General features: G+C 45.4%; 1 protein-coding gene across 1 annotated transcript in view; it reads right to left on the reverse strand.

Annotated features, from left to right (window-relative positions):
* Positions 1-19816, reverse strand: part of tenm4 (teneurin transmembrane protein 4) — a 164929-nt gene that overhangs the window by 13659 nt on the left and 131454 nt on the right. Inside the window, exons 26-29 of the mRNA XM_019887308.1 lie at positions 19500-19654; positions 13553-14430; positions 7770-7942; positions 1229-1464 (exon numbers count right to left, since the gene is read on the reverse strand). Coding sequence (XP_019742867.1) covers positions 1229-1464; positions 7770-7942; positions 13553-14430; positions 19500-19654 — 1442 coding nt within the window. The remainder of the gene's footprint in view (positions 1-1228; positions 1465-7769; positions 7943-13552; positions 14431-19499; positions 19655-19816) is intronic.

Consider the following 19816-nt stretch of genomic DNA (forward strand, 5'->3'; position numbering starts at 1 on the left):
ATTATCTGTTCCGTGGCCATCTCAGGGCGTCGGAGCGGTCACCCCGCGAGAGCGAACAGAGGCACGACGACGCCTCTGCACCATAAATCTGCAGCGTTACCATGACCGGCCGGCGAAGGTGAGCCGAAATGACGAGGGTCAAGTTGAGGATCACAACAAATGCCAAGCAAGACCCAAATTCCCAAATACTTGATCTCCCTTCCCCCCCGATGTCGTTTTGACTTGAAAGATGTGCGAAGGCAGAGGCGGCCTCCTCCCGGCCACGCGCTCAGCCCAGCCAGCCACCCACGTAATATCACTTGACACGCCACTCAAGGTCGCTCAATGATTCCGGCTGTGCTCATCCCTGCCCGCTCCGTGGCTATTAGGCTGCTCCCGTTTCCCCTATCTCACCCCCGAGGGCCATTGTCTGTAACATACATTAGACGCTTGCACTTGCACAGGGACAGCGGGGCCATTAAATGAACAGCCGATGACAGACAAAGTGGCACCTCCCCATTAGCACCGTCGCCTGCTGGAGAATGCGCGAGGCAATTTGGATTACAAGGAAGACGGGGGAGGGGAAAAAAAAAGAAGAAGCTGTTGCTGTGGCAAAAGAGGCAATGTTACTTCAGGTTTTGTTGTTGCTACACACTGAGATAAAGCCATGTTGGGGTCAGACATTTGCTCTTTATCGCACGACGCTAGAGAAATTTAGCATCAAGTAATATGCGCTGATGATAAAAAGTTTACACACCCCTGTTCAAAAGACAGTTTTTTTGTGATCAAGTTCAGCTGTTCTAGTAGGCTTTCCTGATCACTTACTTTGACATCGCTTCAGTTACTTAGCTACAATTACTTGAGTTTGGTTTCTTGGTTACAGTTCCATTTAATTGTGGCAGTGAATGATGCTGCATTCATTTCAGTTACGACCGGTGCTCAGAATTGTTCGATCACATCCAAACTCAAGTTCGACGGGAGTGCGCGCACATCTGCCATCAATATAAGTGCCTTTGAGTCACACAAACGCACGTTAAACCCCACGCTAAAGGTTAACTTTAAAGCGTTACAACATGCTAATATTATATTTGTTTACTTCAATGTTCGTGATTTGAAACGGTGGAAAATTCTGAGTGCGCTTTAAAGTCGACTTAAGTGTCAGCTTGACATATTTCACATGGCTCGAAAAAAAAAAAAAACTTTACCTGGTCAGCCCAAATGCATTATTTGCAAAGCGAAGGCTTCTTACCCGTAGCCGACGTCCGTAGACGGTGACCTGGCCGCGAGCCTGCTCCTTCCTCTGCCTCCACTCCACCAGGTTGAGGCCATTGTCCAAGGCGAGCGTGATGTTGCGCTTGCTGACGGTGGGGTGGACGGTGCCGGCCAGCAGGTGGGGCTCCGTGTGCAGCGACACCTCCATGCCGTTGGCCAAGGCCAGCCGCAAGGAGCCATCCAGGCCGATGAAGTAGCTGTTGCGCACTTGATCTGAGAGATTTTCAGGGGAAGTGCAGGAACAAAGGGGAACGTTTATACTTGAAAAAGGATTTTTTTTTTCTTCTAAGTACCTCCGATGTACTGTAAGTTAATAAAGGATGGAAATAATTTGCGCGCAGGTAAACATCCACCGCCCTCCTCCCCTCATGTTGTGCTAAATTATTCATCTCCACTTCTGGGGGAAAAAAAAAAGCCCATCAATCGTTTTTGAACAACTGGGCAAGACTAGCAAACGGAAGCGGAGTGAAGGGATCTCAGGCAGCTGAAAGGATTCAGAAGCGGCGCGGAATTAGCAACATCCTGCTTGACAGGTATACTTATCACTTCTTTGGGATTGTTAATTGATTGTACATTCCTCCCCAAAAAAATTAAACTTCAAACTGATAGACTTAATGTTGCAGTAACACTATTACAAATAAGTCACGCTACTGAGATAGCTGCCACGGCTAAAGTTGGCTTGCTTACGGCGCTATTACTAGCTAGTGTTGCTAGCACCGCTAGTGTGTTGATGTTGGGCCGCGTTCTCTCTGACTTTCTTAAAGTACAGGAGTTGAATCGTGACCTTTACCTTAGCGCCGCCCAATTTATCTGTACTTCTACCTCTGTGCGCCGTGTGAGCAGCTATTTTAGCAAGCGCTGACAATCACGGCATCTCACCGCTAACGAAAGAGGACATAATCTAATATTCATCTGAGCCAGGTCACGGCGTAATGAGCTAAAACGGCCGCTCAGCAATATAAAACAAGAAGAACAACCTTTAGCAGCGGCAGCAGTATTTAACTGAAACTCTGCAATAACGCAGCGCCCGGCCCAACGTGGATCAATAGCCAGCGGCTTTCCCAGCGCCCCGTAAACTTTTTTTTTTTTTAAACACAGAACTTTTGCAGCAGCCTCGGGTGATGTCGGAGGGGACTGAAAACCACCGCAGGAAGCGCGAGCTGAGCTGACCGGGTGGAAAACAAAACAAATAAAAGAATAAAGACATGACCGCTGTTTACGACGCGGCGCCACATCCAGACTTAATGTTGCTGCTCGTCTCGTCCACATTCATCAGGGAACAAAAAAAACCCCCAACAAAAAACAAACAAGTAAGCATATTATCCTCATTAAGGAGCTCCTAATGGCTAGTGAAACATTAATGAGTTTGTAGAAGGGCCCGGGAAAAAAAAAAAAGCGCATTGTCATTCCCACGCGTCGACACGACAGGTTTCAGCGTCCTTTGTAGACGATAAAGAACAAGCGCAACATGCGAGCGCTACGCTTTTCCCTCTCTCTGTTGTGCTGTCAAGAGAAAGAAATGAGTCGAGTTGGCAGGCCGACCTTTCCTCTCTCCATCACGGAGGTCGACGCGGGGGCCTTTAGGAAGCCTCGAAGGCCAAACGGGGCTGAAAATGCCGCCGAACTGGGGGCGACCGTGCGCGTGCCCGCGTGCGGGCCGCCGGCTGTCAGATGAAGGTGTTAAAAGTTTACAGTTCTTTCAAATCGGGTCGCATTTTGAACATGGCGTTACATTCGAAATACATTCCACTGTCAACGACATCTTCGCAGACGCCACTTGAATTCAGTTCCATAAAATCGTTTGAAGTTCTTTGACAATCCCTATCGCGGATGGATTTGCGAAAATCAGAGATCAAACATTCTAACCTCTGAAAGGTGAGGCGGATAATAACCCTCATTATCATGATCATGACTGACAGTCGTGTCCGTGGGTAGGTGGCTGGTGCGTAATAGGAGGAGAGTGGCACAATCTCATGGGTGAGCACAAGAGACGTTGTTGGCACTGCACTCGCTCAGACTTTCTTTGCCTCATGACAACATCACAGCACAGATTCCAGGACGCTGGCCATCCTCCCAATCGGCTGGTTTATCCAACAATTCCCCCCATAGGAAATAACGGGACTTGGAAAAAATTGGCTCCGAAGCCAACATGTTGCCGTCGAAAGCTTTTGTACATTGTTCATGATCGTAAGTTGGAAAGATGAGTCAACCAATTGGGAATATAATACACACATGACTACTTCCAAGCCGAACTAAACGGTCCCTGGGTTTCTCGAATTTTTGGGGGGGCTCCAGGGACTTTTGCAAGGACATTAAACACAACTACCGCGTGCACCCCGTCATGCCACGGGAATGACCCATTTTGTGAACGCTACAACATAAGCATCCGTGACTTGCTTTATGCAAAGGAACCTCACCAAACTTAGTCAGATCAAATTTAACATTGTTCGGTCAGCATAGCTGCGACTTGACTTTTCCGAATCACGAAAAAGAAAAAAAAGGGATAAGACTGAAATGTTCTTTTGAGAACCTCCGTTACAATAGGGTGATTCTCAAATTGTGGTCGCACAAGTACCACGAGTGCACAGGTGTCAAACTCAAGACCCGGGGGCCAGATCCGGCGCGCCACATCATTTTATGTGGCCCTTAAAAGCAAATCATGTGCAGTGACTTCATGTTTCTCAGTAAAAAACAACACCAACAATCACAACAGCCCTCCAAAGAAAATAGCGAAAATGACTGACAGCCCTGCCCGAGTGGTACACAGGCTCCCTCTAGTGGTACATGAAGAAGAATCACAGAATTAAAAGTCAAAAATGGACATGACAGTGTCTTATTATTAAATTTCCTTTTTCAATGTCGTGCAGTACATTAAAAAGTTGAATCTCACTTTTAAATACAATACGTATGCATTTAATCTTTTACAATTTGCTTTAGATACATTTTTTTCCCGTACATTTGGTACAACGGCCATAGCATAAAACTGCGTAGCTTTTTGAGCAGTACCAACACAACTGCAAGTCAGGCTTAAGGTGGGCAGCGTGCGGCAGTAAGCAATGTGCGATGACAGCTTTAGTACGGCCCCTTCTGATTAAAAGGGAGCGCTAGATATACTGTCTGCCGCAGCCCCAAGGAGACTTGTAATTAAACCTCGCTCCTATCCGGCGGCAATCTCTGGAACGGCGACGTGACGGACAATCCTGAACTTGGGCATCGACAACAGAGGTGGCACGTAATGAAGTGCAAATATTTTGTTAGGTTCCGCCACTGACAATTCAGGCCGTGTACTTAAAAAAAATAATAAATAAAAATTGCTGAATGAGCTAATAAGAAAAAAAATCCACTTTACCTGCACGCGTTTTCTTGGGATTAGACAGAGAATTTTCCAGCAATTACTTTCTGAATATGAGCGACTTAGAAAAGTGATGGATTGAAAAAAAAGAAATTGGTACTTTCTACTCTTTAGTCTCAAAATAGGCTTGTTCAGGTTTTTAAACCTTCGAGGCTGACAATCTGACAGCGTGAAGCAAATGGTTGCGCGTTTTCCTGGTCTTTGATTATGGGCAGTTTAGCACACCTGTGCTCAAATGTCATCATACCGTGAGATGGATGGTTTAGCTCAGCAAAGATTTTGATACTTTTGTGAACAATATTTGAGTGAATTTTATTTTTTCGGGACCATATCTGAAAAAAGTCTTCAACGTTTGAATTCAGATCATGAACAATGCAAGAAAAAACAAGTGTCGGACTTCTTTCTGTATTTATTTTTACACAGCTATCTGCACTTGGACTGAAGTGCGGTGTGTGAGTACTTCGCTATCTGTGCGACACAGACGATAGCCAATTAATTAGCGGCCGGCGCGCCACATCATTTTATGTGGCCCTTAAAAGCAAATCATGTGCAGTGACTTCATGTTTCTCAGTAAAAAACAACACCAACAATCACAACAGCCCTCCAAAGAAAATAGCGAAAATGACTGACAGCCCTGCCCGAGTGGTACACAGGCTCCCTCTAGTGGTACATGAAGAAGAATCACAGAATTAAAAGTCAAAAATGGACATGACAGTGTCTTATTATTAAATTTCCTTTTTCAATGTCGTGCAGTACATTAAAAAGTTGAATCTCACTTTTAAATACAATACGTATGCATTTAATCTTTTACAATTTGCTTTAGATACATTTTTTTCCCGTACATTTGGTACAACGGCCATAGCATAAAACTGCGTAGCTTTTTGAGCAGTACCAACACAACTGCAAGTCAGGCTTAAGGTGGGCAGCGTGCGGCAGTAAGCAATGTGCGATGACAGCTTTAGTACGGCCCCTTCTGATTAAAAGGGAGCGCTAGATATACTGTCTGCCGCAGCCCCAAGGAGACTTGTAATTAAACCTCGCTCCTATCCGGCGGCAATCTCTGGAACGGCGACGTGACGGACAATCCTGAACTTGGGCATCGACAACAGAGGTGGCACGTAATGAAGTGCAAATATTTTGTTAGGTTCCGCCACTGACAATTCAGGCCGTGTACTTAAAAAAAATAATAAATAAAAATTGCTGAATGAGCTAATAAGAAAAAAAATCCACTTTACCTGCACGCGTTTTCTTGGGATTAGACAGAGAATTTTCCAGCAATTACTTTCTGAATATGAGCGACTTAGAAAAGTGATGGATTGAAAAAAAAGAAATTGGTACTTTCTACTCTTTAGTCTCAAAATAGGCTTGTTCAGGTTTTTAAACCTTCGAGGCTGACAATCTGACAGCGTGAAGCAAATGGTTGCGCGTTTTCCTGGTCTTTGATTATGGGCAGTTTAGCACACCTGTGCTCAAATGTCATCATACCGTGAGATGGATGGTTTAGCTCAGCAAAGATTTTGATACTTTTGTGAACAATATTTGAGTGAATTTTATTTTTTCGGGACCATATCTGAAAAAAGTCTTCAACGTTTGAATTCAGATCATGAACAATGCAAGAAAAAACAAGTGTCGGACTTCTTTCTGTATTTATTTTTACACAGCTATCTGCACTTGGACTGAAGTGCGGTGTGTGAGTACTTCGCTATCTGTGCGACACAGACGATAGCCAATTAATTAGCGGGCTGGGTCGCTGGCGCCGATGGGCTGGCAAACAGATGTCTGAGACAAGGTCATGACACGGATGTGACTTGCGGACCGGACAATGGGAGGGGGAGGAAACCCACACGGGATGTCTCAAATTGCAGCCGTGAAAGGAGTCAGTGGGACGGGAGCGTCGCTGGATGACGGGAGGGCTTGTCTTTGGAAGATCACAGTTGGTCCGGCCCCCCCCAAAAAAGTTCAGCGCCATCAAAAGGCGATCGATAAAAGTCAGAAACGTGCGAACGCCCCAACACAAATTGGGGAGTCGCGAGCCGAGCCGCAGCGGCTCGTATTCATCGCCGCCATTGTGCGCCATGACACAAAATCAATAGATGCAACCAATCCGCCTTGTTGCCCGCTGCACTTTCATTTCATTAAGATGGAGGGAAGCAACATGTGTGGAGTTGGTGGAAATGGCTGCCGAAAATGTGGATGTCAGATTGCGGCAGCGCAATCACCCGCGCGTGAACTCTGAAACTGACATGTCAAAGGAGCTTCTAAGGAGGTATCTCATAGAATTAGGTTTAGAGGTCGTAGGACTTCAGAGAAAGGAGCTTCGGGACACAAAGCAAGAGCAGACAAATTCAGAATTTTAAAACAATGTCCATGACTCGGGGTTTGGGGGGGGGGGTGATAAATAAATTAAAAATTAAGATATCATCTCCCTATTACGCAGGTTGATTTCATTGCAAAAAAATTGAATAAAACAATCTAAATCCCGTGTTCAGTGATTCAGCAGACGTAATCATTTAAAAATACTTTTAACTTCTATTTGTATTTAACTCACATTTCCCCAAAAATCATTTTCCAATTCAAGTGGCTGGGTAATTTTTAAAATAGTGTTTTGTTTTTTTAAATTAAAAATACAAATGAGTTATTTCCAGGCCTGAAATTTATTTTGTAATTTAGAAACAAATGTCATTAAAAAAAAAAAAAAAAAAAAAAAACCCCCCCCCCCAAAAAAAAAAAAAAACTTGCGTTGTTTTGTCATTTGACTGGAACAAAATATTCCGATTTGAGCGTACTTCCCAGCACTGTCAAATGCAACATTTGACCTTGATTAAACACTGGACAGCTCAGTTAAAATCAATAGTCTGTTTTTTTTTTTAATGTTTTATTTAATGTATTTATTTATTTATTTTTTTAAATCAATAGAACTGTCGCCTATGAATGGAATGATAACACCTGGAACAGAGATTTCAAAAGGGACAAGATAAAATATCATCACCAAGGCTAAGGTCGTGTAGTTGCTATTGCTCCAGAATCCAGATCAAACAGTGAAGTCGACCACGGTTGCATTCTTGAGTAAATGACGGAATTATTTGAAAAGAACAGGGAATGTTGCCACAGAGCTACGGGAACCAAATGATCGGATCCCTGTTGAAATCAAACTATTTGTACCCACCTTGCATGAGTGTGTAGAAGGTGCCTGATGCAGACAGGTTAGTGGTGATGGTCACGTCCTCCTTGGCCGCGCCGTCCGCCTGGATGCGGACGGCGCTATCGGCGTCGGCGCGGTAGCTGCTCACCCGGCCCGTCGGGTGTGTGATGTTGGTCAGACGGCCGTAACTGTCGTACCTGAAGAAACAAAATAGTGTGTGTTTAGCCATTAGTGCAATCACACGTCCGGCAGGAAGCTCTGCCAAAACCTGCGCAGGGGCGGGCTAAACCAAATGTTGGTATTTTTGCAGACCTGTGCACTCTGTAGTGTTTGTTGTACTGTGTAAAAATATGCAGTAATAACATCAACAATGTAAGAATTAAAAAGTTCTTGCAACATTTTTTTTGATTCAATGTACACTGTGTTGATTCTTCTGGTGTGTGTACCCTCGCCACAACACTCTTACGTTTGAGGTTGAGGTTGTTTGTGAGTTTTTTTTAACCCAAATGTTTGGAATAAATACCGGTAAGTCAATAAAAGCACGATTGACAACAGTATCGGTCAGTGCGATATTGGTATTTTATCGGAAGTGAACACGTATGGCGTCGTCCCTGTTTTCACTGCTGTTCAAATATCAGTTGTATCCATGCTACTTTCCGTTAGCCCGGCTTGAGCATTTCACATTTCTTTGTCGACTTTCAAAGTAAACTTCATCAGGGAGTGGCAATAAATAAACATCTTGAAGCAAGCAATTCGTAACATCTCTGGAAGGTTGGATAAATTATTCGCAGTGTTTTTTTTTTTTTTTTTTTTTTTTTTTTTTTTTTTTTTTCCCCTATTTGCTGGGCTTGCTGGACCAAGACCAACTGCGATTTCGGCCTCGGTGGGATCCCCAAATTGATAGCGATCAGAACGCAGTTCACTTGTCCACAAACTGACAGAGGAGAGATGAAGAGCCCCTCGTCACAAATCCCGTCCAAGTGCCTTTAACAGCTTAACAGGCGAGCGGCGTTATCGCCTGATCTCATTAAGCAGCGGCGAGGTACGGCCCGGACTCCTCCACCTTCGCGTGTTAAAAAAAAAAAAAAGTGAAGTTTATGACACGCGGCGACACGACGCGGCCAGATTGTTTCATCTCGCTCCCGACAGGCCCATCAGCGGCGAACAATTTGAAAGCTGTCACTGTTGCAGAATGCGGCCGACGCCAGCGCCACATTACGCGAGGATGAGGAGCGATGGCGCGCGCGCGGAATCCCGATTGAAAAGCGGCCCTCTTTGCATGTCGCCGCCTGCCACAGCAAAGCCTCGAATAAACGAGGCTGGCGGGCGGGCGGGCGCTGGTTTATTTCCTCTGCGCTGCCATCTCAAATATCCATTATGGACAGGAAGAGCGGGAGCGGAATCATCTCCCGGAGATAAAAGTAATCCGAGCCGAGCGGCACTACGGGAGCAGTTTAGTCTTCCATTTCCAAAGACGCTAAATGCTAACGTCATTTGTAGCTAAAGACACCCCCCCACCCCAGCTCACTTTTTTTTCGGGACAAAGACAAATAGCGGCTAAACGTAACTGACGAATCTCCACGAATTTTTTTTTCGAAATTCTAGGGCTGCAACTAACCATTATTTGAGTCAGCCATTAATCGGGCGATTATGTAATCGGGTGTGGGGAAAAAAAATGTTTTCATTTCCATTCCTTCATCTAAAATCAGGACATTATTTCAAAATGTCAATGTAAAAAATGTGCCAACAAATGAATTCAGTCACTCGTGTAGTTGTTAAAAATGTAAGAAAAATTGGCAAAAATGTTGCTTCTTGTTTTCCAAAGTAAAAACGGATGTTTGCAAATGTTTTGGTTCGACACGGAGATAATCGGTTTGCTTTCATAAAGGACAAAAGAAATGTGAAAATATCCACGACTGAGAGGCTGAAATTCTGAGAATTTGGACCATTTTAAATCAAGCAAGACTTTTGAAACGATTAATCGAGTATCAAAAATAATTATATGTGAATTTGACAACGGATTCATTGTCGATTAATCATTTATCTATAATCATCTCAATCATCTATAATAAATGAGTTGCAGAATTGATTCATCAGTTGTTTAATTTTGCCAATGAATCGATGAGTCTGATTATCCATTCGGAAACATCATTTCAAATTGCGGTACACCCAAAACTGAATTCTGATTCACCGACATGTCAGAAAAAAAGGCAAAAATGGCCTTGATTATTGTTTGCCGAATTCAAAGCAATTGATTTCTGTATGTTGATTCAACACCAATGTAATCGTTCCGCTTTCATGACGGGACTGCCGAAATCACTTCACTGGAATTTGGGTTTGTCAAGCCAGTTGTGTTTCGACGTGGACTGCGATTTGTTTTTGTTCGGATTTTTATTTTCTCCCCCCCCCCAACACAAAACAGCCTTCTTGGGACTCAGCTGCCTTTTGGCTCGCTTCCTGCGGTCAGGCGGCGGGTGGGGGTGGGGGCTCTTGCCTTCCCCTCGGATGCCCACGAGTCCCTTCATATTGCATCACATCTGTGTCACACGCCAGCTCCGTGACCTTTCGCGTAGAAACGAGGGGGGGGGGCGGTGAGAGGGGGGTTGTCCCCAATAATAATAGAGTGGACATTGCGCCTCGCCGTCCTCCCGGCGTAGCCGCTAATCGCCAACTCGAGTGCCACGCAGAGTCGAGAATGTCAGGACGCGTCTGCGTGAAGACTGTGGAAACAATAACAGGAGGCCAAGCAGCCATGTGACCACCTCAGCTGCATGCCAAACGGTGGACTTCCAAATACTCATTTATGGCTCGAGCTACCGAAAATTAACTCTTTGGTGTTACTTTGCTGTGAAACGACATATGGTCACTGTCACCCATTTGTGTGTTTTTATTAATTTTTTTATTTAAGTGCTCTTTGAAACTCCCGTAGATGCCGCAAGATGGCACGAAATCCCGGGCAAACGTAGCAACGTCGTCCGGCTCTCGAGCGGACACGATCGAAAAACATGAATGATGTCACCGGAATGTCGGCATAAAAGCAGGCGGGATAACGCGCGTGGCTGAAATAATACAAACGGCAACGTTGATAGGTGTCGTGACCTTCGAAGCTAATTCTAGAAGGAAAACAAATAGTCATTATTGGCTGAGATTAATCATTGATGAGCGGACCGGCACAGGTAGACAAACAATGTGATTTTGTTTTTTTTCTCCATTGACCAGGGCAAATGGAACATTTCGCCGGTGCTGCCGTGACTTGAAATGAACTCAGACGGGAACAGTTGAAAAAAAAAACAAAAAAACGAAATCTTATTGCTATGAACTGCGTTGTTTTGGGAAGATTACATCATACAATTTATGGATTATATTAAAAACAAACCGGCCACTGATTGAATTGAGCAGAAAGTGGCCCGTGGTGTCTTTCAAACATGATTCAAAGCTAATTTATTCATGAATCACATTAGCCTGAAGCACAAGGGCTGGTGTCGTTTTTTTTTTTTTTTTTGAAATATGACACACACACACACACACACAGCTCTCGAAATAGACCCCCCCCACCCTACACACACACAAACTCACTGTCAAGACGTTAACGAGGAATGCTCTAAATTGGCTATTGTAACTTCTCGACACAGCTCTTAGATCGGATCGCGCAGACCGGGGGGGCTTCTTTAATCCAGCTCGTGGGCCATTTGCATGATCAAGAGTCATGTGGCATTTGTCGCTTTAATTCGGCATTGATTCATATGGATTATTATTTTTTTTTTTAGAAATTTCGAAACCTGTATCATGAGTAACAGGTCACCGTAAATGGTGACTTCGCATCACCGAATATTTGAATGAGCAGTTTTGGAGTTGACGGTCAACATTAGGGGGTGAATCTTGGCTTGCCCGGTCAATCATAAAGGGGAGAAATGCTAGCATGTCGGAAGTCGGAAACATTTAGGGTACCTCACACTCAATTAGAGTATGGATATTTTTGGCAACACCCCCACTAAAAAAAAAACAGTCGAAAGTAGGTCTTGCGATTGTGAGAAAAGATGAGCCAAGCCATGAAGTGAAAGACAAATGCCGTGTCAAAAAGTCACACTGGAGCCATGCGGTGAGTCAGCGTCGCTCACGCTGCATTTCTTGTACACTGCATCCGTAAACAAAGCATTATTTTTGCCATCAAAAGCCCTTTCTCAGTCTTCTGTTTGTTCTTCCGCAGTCGGGGGTGTCAAAAGAGCAAAAAAAAACAAAAAAACAAAAAACCATTGGCCTCAAAGTCCCTGTTCCCGTGTCTCTGTTGAGGCCGGCCCATTTTCTACTTCATATTACGACCCAACGGAAAGATGTTGAAACAAGACCCGAGAAGACACTAGCGAATGTGCTCTTTGTTTTATTGGGTTCGCTGTTTTTAGAGTCACAGGACACGGCGTTCCGTGGGTCTGCTCTAAAATGGCTGACAATCCGGGGGAATCTCTGGCAGTGAATGAGTTAACATTTTAAGAACTATATATATATTTTCTCCCCCCCTTCGTTTACGAATGAGCTGGCCCATCTGTCCCGTTTAAAAATCAAATGTGGCCCTTGAGCGTAAAACGTGGCTGCAGCCCCCTCACGGGACGGCGCCGATGCGCCGGGACCAATCGGATCTTTCCGTTTCGATTCAGGTCGACATAAGCGACGCCATCTCGCGTGCGTGCGGAGCAAATCAAAGACAGGTGATGAGTGTCAGCTCGGATGAAAGCGAGCGTCTGATGATGCATCAGGCCCGTTTATTCCTCCGGCGAGGTGAAACAGATGTCTGATCGGCAGCGTCCGCTTCATCACACTTTTTTTTTTTTTTAACCCTCCCTTTTTGGAACACCGCGCGTCCCCTCGGTGCTATTAAGCGACGGGACGGATCGCTTCCTGGAAGTGACGGAGAAACGGAATCCCCCGACTACTCTGATGAGCATATACGCTGTGTCATTACATGCCAGAGAGCAGATGAGGACAGCTCCATAGCAGGCGCTAATCCTGTTTTAGACGATAACAGAAATGGGATTACGTCTGTACTCAGCGCCGCTCTTGCCCAGCGAGTGATGTTCAACGGCAATCTGTCGCAGACGGGAGGTTGTGCGCTCAGATAAACAGCTCAACTGGCGGCGCAGGTGGCCCTAACCCGAAAGCCAACCACTCACTGGAACTTTTTTCATCGTTGGAAACATTTTAAAATACTGTATATCCACATTTAAGGTAGTTAAGATACGCTCCTTTTGAGCTAGCGATGTGTCTCTGCCAGATGCTAAGCTAACGCTCCTGCTCCATTACACTTCAAGGGACTCTCTCTCCTGCTTCGATGGCCGCCCTGTCGTCCATCTCGCATCGATGAGAATGTTGCCCCAGCCAACATGGTTGACGTGCATTTTAGCCTGCTCTAGTCTACTCTAATTTCGGCTTATGTATGACGAGAGAGCAGTGGAGAATCACGGCCAAATCAGGAACTTACAGAGTTTGAATGGTACTCAACTGAGGAGAGCGTTGGGGGAACTGGATGCTCGGTCCTGACTTTTGAATCCAGGATCTGCTCTTTCTGGGTCCATAAAAATCAAGGTTCTGACACGCCCTACTATATTTTACTCTGACCGACTCGATGTCTCATCTGCACGGTGGTGATCTTAACATGTCAGGGCAATCCTGTTTTGTTCACAGAAAGCTGAAACGTAGCCTAAAATGACATGCTCAACCCCGAAAGCACTTGGCCATTGAGGCCTTTGCAGCCAAGCCCCTCCTATGACTCAGAAAACCCCAAAACATCTGACAAAAAACCCCACACAACTCACTCATAGAAGGTGGTCCACCCGTTCTCGTCGGTCTTGGTCGCCAGCAGCCCGGAGCTCCCGTGATACGTCATGACGGCGAGCACCTGGCCCTGCGCCGCCACGCTTTTCAGAGCGTCGTTGGTGCCCACGGTGAACCAAAAGGTCTGCCCGTCGGGCGTCATGATCCACAGGGGCATCCCGGTGGTGTCCCGCCGGACGGTCACCACGTTCTTGTTCTTGTCCGTGATGGTGCTCAGCTCGCCCGCCCCCGTGTAGGTCAAGTTGTACAAGTGGTCGCCCGTGGTCAGGCTCTGGGTGAACACGTGGCTGCCGTTGGCGTCAAACAGGTAGAGCTCGTCGTCGATGGGCGACGACACCTCGTACATGTTGAGCGGGCTCAGGTATGGCTTGTTCCTGCGCACGAAGCGGATGCGGATGTTGCCCAAGTCGGCGATGTAAAGCTCCCCGTCCGGGCACACCGCCAAGGAGGAGGGCGCGTTCAGTTTGGCGTCCTTGGCGTAGCCCTCGTCGCCGGAGTAGCAGTCGCAGTTGGCGTCGTTCTTGCAGTCGCAGCCGCTCGGCGCCCCCGCCACCAGGGAGATCTCGCCGTTGGTGGACACCCGCCGCACCCGGTTGATCTTCTTCTCGTCCGACTCGGCGATGTACAGCACGCCGGTGTGGGACACGGCCAGCGTGTTGGCAGACTCCAGCGTGGCGTGGACGGCCACCTTGCTCATGAGGAAGTGGTCGATGCCGGGGACTTGGCAGTGCATGGGCCTGCCTGCCACAATGCGCACTTGGTGGTTCTCCGAGATCTGGAGCACCACGTTGTTGTCCAGGACGTACAGCGAGTTGTCCAGGGGGCTCACCGCGAGGTCGGTGGGCCATTCCAGACGAACCTACAAAAGGGCAAAACACCGGAAACATCGACGTCTTGGTCAAGAAAAATAGCCAAAGGATTTCGCTGCTGTGGTACGGTTTGGATCTCATCAATCAGTAGGTGGGATAGCGCTAGCCTAGCCGCGTTAACTAGCCTAATAGCAAGAAAACCAACATTCGCTATTCATGGAAAAAAAATCCATAATTTGTGTTATTTTGTGTTCTTTTTGAAAAGGGCCCACAAATGCCACAAAAATGGAAATGTGGCATCGGGGTCAAGGAAGGAGTTCAGGAATCCTGACTCTTTGAGATGTCGGGGAGGTTTTAAGTTTAAAACCTGACTTTGAAACTCTAGCCCGATAAAAGCCCGACTTTGGAACCTTTACTCTCATTTAAAACCCGAGTTCAAAAGCCTACTTTCAAATTAGGAAGGGGTGATAATGACTGTTGTTTTTTCGCTCTTTGCTGCAGGTCTCGGTCCATATCCCCCGCCAAGAGTTGGGGTTTACTCTACGATGACCACGCGGTAAAATGACTTCCGAACCAAACCGAATCGTCCTGCTTGATGAAAATGAAAACAAGGCTTGGGGTATTTCAAAGAGGAGTGCGGGCCCTCCAAGAAACAAATTACATTATGGCATCAACAACTGACAGATTCAGTGTTGACGAAAAATAACCCCCCCCCCCCACAAAAAAATCATCTGATAAGGACGAATGCAGTGCCGAGCGTAGCGTTGAAAGCAGAAGCGCGCTCTTTATACGGTTTGATCCAAAGATAGTCATCAATCGCGGCTGGAAAAAGGGCGGTGTGAGGAGTGCTCAAGATCAGATAAACCGCAGCCGTTTTTAAAGCAGCGGAAATGCCGCGTCCTCGTCACCTCCACTCACGGCGGCAGATGAAGCCGGAGAACGACGGAAGGCCTCAAGCCTTCGCCATGAAGACCGATTGTTCCACCGACAAGGCGATCCGTGCTCACTGTCACTTCATTATTCTGAAGTCAAGTGTCATATTTCAATAGGAAATTGATTTTTTAAAAATGCACACTAATAGTCAGGTATTTTTTTTTTTTTTTTTTTGCAAGTGATGAGACAAAGGTGTTGATTAGCATGTTAAGATCTCGGGCCGCTGTACATACGGCGAGTACCGACAGACCCTTCGCACTGTTTGTGCAGAGTGTGCCTGTTAAGTCCAAATTACCCCATGGGGATAAATAAAGTTTCCTGAATCTGAATCTGAATGTTTTAGCATGTGTTTCGTGGAAATGACAGAAATGAATTTTCCTCTTGTGCTTTTAAGATTGAAGACGTGACAATAACCATGGAAACAAAAACAAGAAACGACGGCAGCCACACTTTGCCATGACCCTGCGACGACCTGAATATAGGGAAAATATAAAGAAATAAATACATGTCGGTAATGTTTCGAAAGTTAAACGAATGGGAGGTTGAAAATAAAAGTTGAAGATACAATTTGAAATCATTACGAAAATGATGCCGTGTATTTTACATCTAGCCGCATTCTATACATGCACATGAGAATTATCATCATAAAAACATTATGCAAGTAATTACATTTTATAAATAACATTTAGAAGTTAAGACAGAAATAAGAAGATGAATTTTCTCTCTCTCTCTATCTATATATAGATATGATCTATAGTTGGTATGTATAATCGTGGGATATTTTTTTAAATCAGCAAATGAAATATGATTTTTTTTTGTATTTTATACATGCTGAGCTTTGAAAAAAAATACAACACATTTTAATTCATATATAAATATAAAAATGAATTAATTTTTACATTTTACATGTACAAAGGACTTGACTTGACAATAAAATCAGAAAAAAAAAGGTAAATTTCAAGTCAACCAACAGTTTGGCCATCAAGTGCGTTTCCACATGGCACCGTGTTGCCTGCGCTTGAAAAATAAATGACGGGCGGCTCGTGGAAGTCGTTCAAGGACGCCCGCCATCCGGTGTAACGACCCCCAATACACGGCAGAGCTTGTTATCCGCTTTCAAGTAGAAGATTGCCCACCATATTCCACCTTTATCCCTTCCCGTTCTTTTCCTCATTTGACGGCCAACGGGGGGAGTCAACGACAGGAGAAAAAAAAAAAAAAAAAAAAAAAAAAAGAAAGAAAATGTCATCTCTGACTCTCCAACGTTATTGGTCACGCTTTTTGACTCCTCATGCCACTCCTTTGGAGTGGCGCACTTGTCCTCTTTTGATTGAAAAAAAGCGCATCCCACTCAAAAGGGAGGCAATTCCCCCCCCCCATAATGGAGCATAGCCGCGGGCCGTGTACAACATCAATGGGCCCAGTGGCGTTCAGAAAATGCATTTACTTCATACGAGAGGGAAGGGGGGAGACTTTCAATTCCTTAAAACCAATTTCTTGTCAACACTGCCGGTTCAATGTTACACAAGGCCGAGTGACGAGACGCCTGTGAGCATTTTTTTTATTTATTTATTTTTTTTTTACGCTACGCTGGGAAACGTTTTCGCAGAGCTGCCGTCCGATGTGATGCAACTCGAGTCCCATGACTGGACTGGAGTCAAAACGAAGTCCCCCCAAGATGAGAACTTGTGATGTGCTTGACAAAAATTGACGAAAGACGCAACTTTGACTTGGTATTCATGAGACTCGGCTTGAACGACCACCGACTAGCATTTTTAGGCTAACGTGCTGTTTGTTATGCTTTTGAAAGATTTATGAGGGCATGTGTGTGTGTGTGTGTGTGTGTGTGTGTGTGTGTGTGTGTGTATAGCTCGCAATCCTGGCCACCCGCCAGAACCGAGTGCAGAGGCCAACCACATGAAGAAAAAGTATCATGGAGGGGAGGGCCAAAGGTGATTGAATTTGGACTCAAGGAATTCTGTTTTGGATACAATTGCGAAAGAGATGAGAGACAACAACTACGACATTTAACTTACTCTCTTGAAATTGTACACGAGTTTTTAAAATCCGATTGTTTATGCGGTTTTACTATTTTTTTTAATTGTTATTATTGCATACGTATATAGACTGTATATGTGCAATTTTATGTTCATGTCGGACGTTGGTGAGAGTCACGCCGTTTTTCTTTTCAAATTAAGAGTAGCTTCATTGTGAACGTCAAGCAACTCGTGGACTTTTGCTCATTTTGTTTCTTGAAAATGAAAACTAGTCCACGCAAATATTTTTTGTTATTATAGCAATCAAACCGAGTTACGCCGTATCGAATCTGAACCATAATTCCAGGTGTTTTTTTTTTAATCGTAAAGATGCACGCAACTGACGACTTGCGAAATCCAAGCAATGCTTGAAATGACTTGAAATTTAGCATGAACTTGGCTTGGCATTTGGAAAATTAAGACTTCTCAAATGTGACTTACTCCCACCTCAGTTGATCACAGCTTACAAAAAAAAAAAAAAAAAAAAAAAAAAAATGGCAACCACGAAAGAAATCCAGCATTTTTTTTTCCTCCCTATTTTCACTCCAGGACACTGTCATGTAGCAATCACGTCTCCTCTTTACTGGCATCAGCATGACGTCCGCTGGCAGACGAGTGTGAAATGTCATCATTTCAAGTCCCCGTCTGAAAAGTACATCCAACGGCAACGCCGCCGTGGATGCTGTAAAACCCGTCGCGGTTTTTTCCTCCGCTTGAAGTCAGAACCCGGCAGGGGGCCGCGGCATAGCACCTTTTAAGGACATTAAATCCAAATTGGAGCCGCTAAGACCAGTTTGAACAAGCGAAAGACGCTTGAACGGGCTCCCAGGCTTGTCCTTTCTGCTTGTCGTCGCAGACACGAGAGCCGATTTCCCTCAAAGCGATTCCACGTCTATTTGCGATTCACAGGTCACGACTTCACTGGCCGGAATTCGGAGCATTTGGACAAATTGAAGTAAACAAGGTGGCGGGCGATGAATCGATGACTAAAATAGTTTTTGCGCACCTAATAGCATTTTCTCAAAAGCCGACCGTGAGCCTTATAATCCGATGCGCATTATATATATATGGATCAATATTCTGATTTCTTGGACGTAGTATTTTAAAAGTGATGTCAAAGCGCTTTTTTTTACAGCTTCAGCGATTGTGAAAGCTCTATATAAATAAAGCCGTATTGTATTTTCTTTAATGTAGCTCCATCTAGTGGGTGCATAATGCATAACCGTATTCTATGCACCTTATCATGCGGTATATGAAAACAGTTTTAAAATAGGCCATTGGTTGAAGATGCGTCTTCTACTCCGAGGCGCCTTATAAAATTACGGTAGTTAGCAATGAATCGTCGAACCTCGACATTTTATCCAAATAAAATACGGTAGGACGCACGCCAACAACATGCCGTGTCATTCGCATTTTGCAGCCGTGGGACAAGGAGTCCGACTGATTCACCAACATCGAGCTCATCCCACGTGGTGGAGGTAATAATGTACGAGCCTCCTCCAGAGAAGCGCTGATGTTAAGTGAGGGCTTGGCGAGTGTTTGAAGCCGCCCACATGAATTTTTAATGGGGGCTTTTTAGCGACTGAGCGTCTTTCGCTGGGGCCTCGCAAGCTGTTTGTCATGCGGCGCTCTAGTCCTTGCCGGGAGTCTCCGTCGGTGATTTTTGTACTTTTTCTTTCGCTTTTTGTCATGCTAGCGTGAACGGGTTTCGGTTCTGTGAGAAAGCAAAACAATGTCAGCAAAAGCCTCCTAAAACATCTGAAATTGATGGGGCTTCATGGGAGGCATTTGAAATGGTGCGCAGACGCCCGCTTTGAATGTGATGGCTTCATTCTCAACACGGCCACGTCCCATTTAGGAGATGGGGGTGCACACTTGTGCAACCGGATCATTTGAGTTTTCTCTGCGCCCCAGTTATGCTCTTCCGACCACTCCGGTGTCCTTGCCCGGGGCGGTTTCAAAGGGAGGGGACGTGAGAGTGGTCCATATGCGCTCGTGCCTCAGTGGACGCGCGTGCATGGATGGCGAGCGCGCGGGGGTTAAAGTTCAAGCTCATCCTATAGCCGCCGCCGACGGCAAAAGGTCAGCGCGCATTCCTGGGTTAATTCCGCTCAGATGGCGGCGAGGGCGGGGGCGGGGCGGCGCGATACCTGAGCGATGTCCATGACGGAGTCGCAGCTGAGGGGTCGCGCGGAGGTGAGGTCGTTGAAACCCAGGAGGGTGGAGATGATGCCGTTCTGGTCCACCCGGCGAATCATGGTGCCGTCCACAAAGAAGACGATGCCGTACTTATCCACCGTGATGCCTTCAAAAAAAAAAAATGTCATCAGCAGAGAACACAATAACCTTGATGTGTTGCATTACAATTTCTGATGGAAAGAGCAGACCTCCGCCAAGACCTGATTATCTCGTGCATTATTATTATTATTATTATTATTAATTTCATAAATCAATCATACACAATGCA

This window comes from Hippocampus comes, unplaced genomic scaffold, assembly GCF_001891065.2.
Source record: "Hippocampus comes isolate QL1 unplaced genomic scaffold, H_comes_QL1_v1.1 scaffold194, whole genome shotgun sequence".
In the NCBI taxonomy this organism is placed as follows: domain Eukaryota; kingdom Metazoa; phylum Chordata; class Actinopteri; order Syngnathiformes; family Syngnathidae; genus Hippocampus; species Hippocampus comes.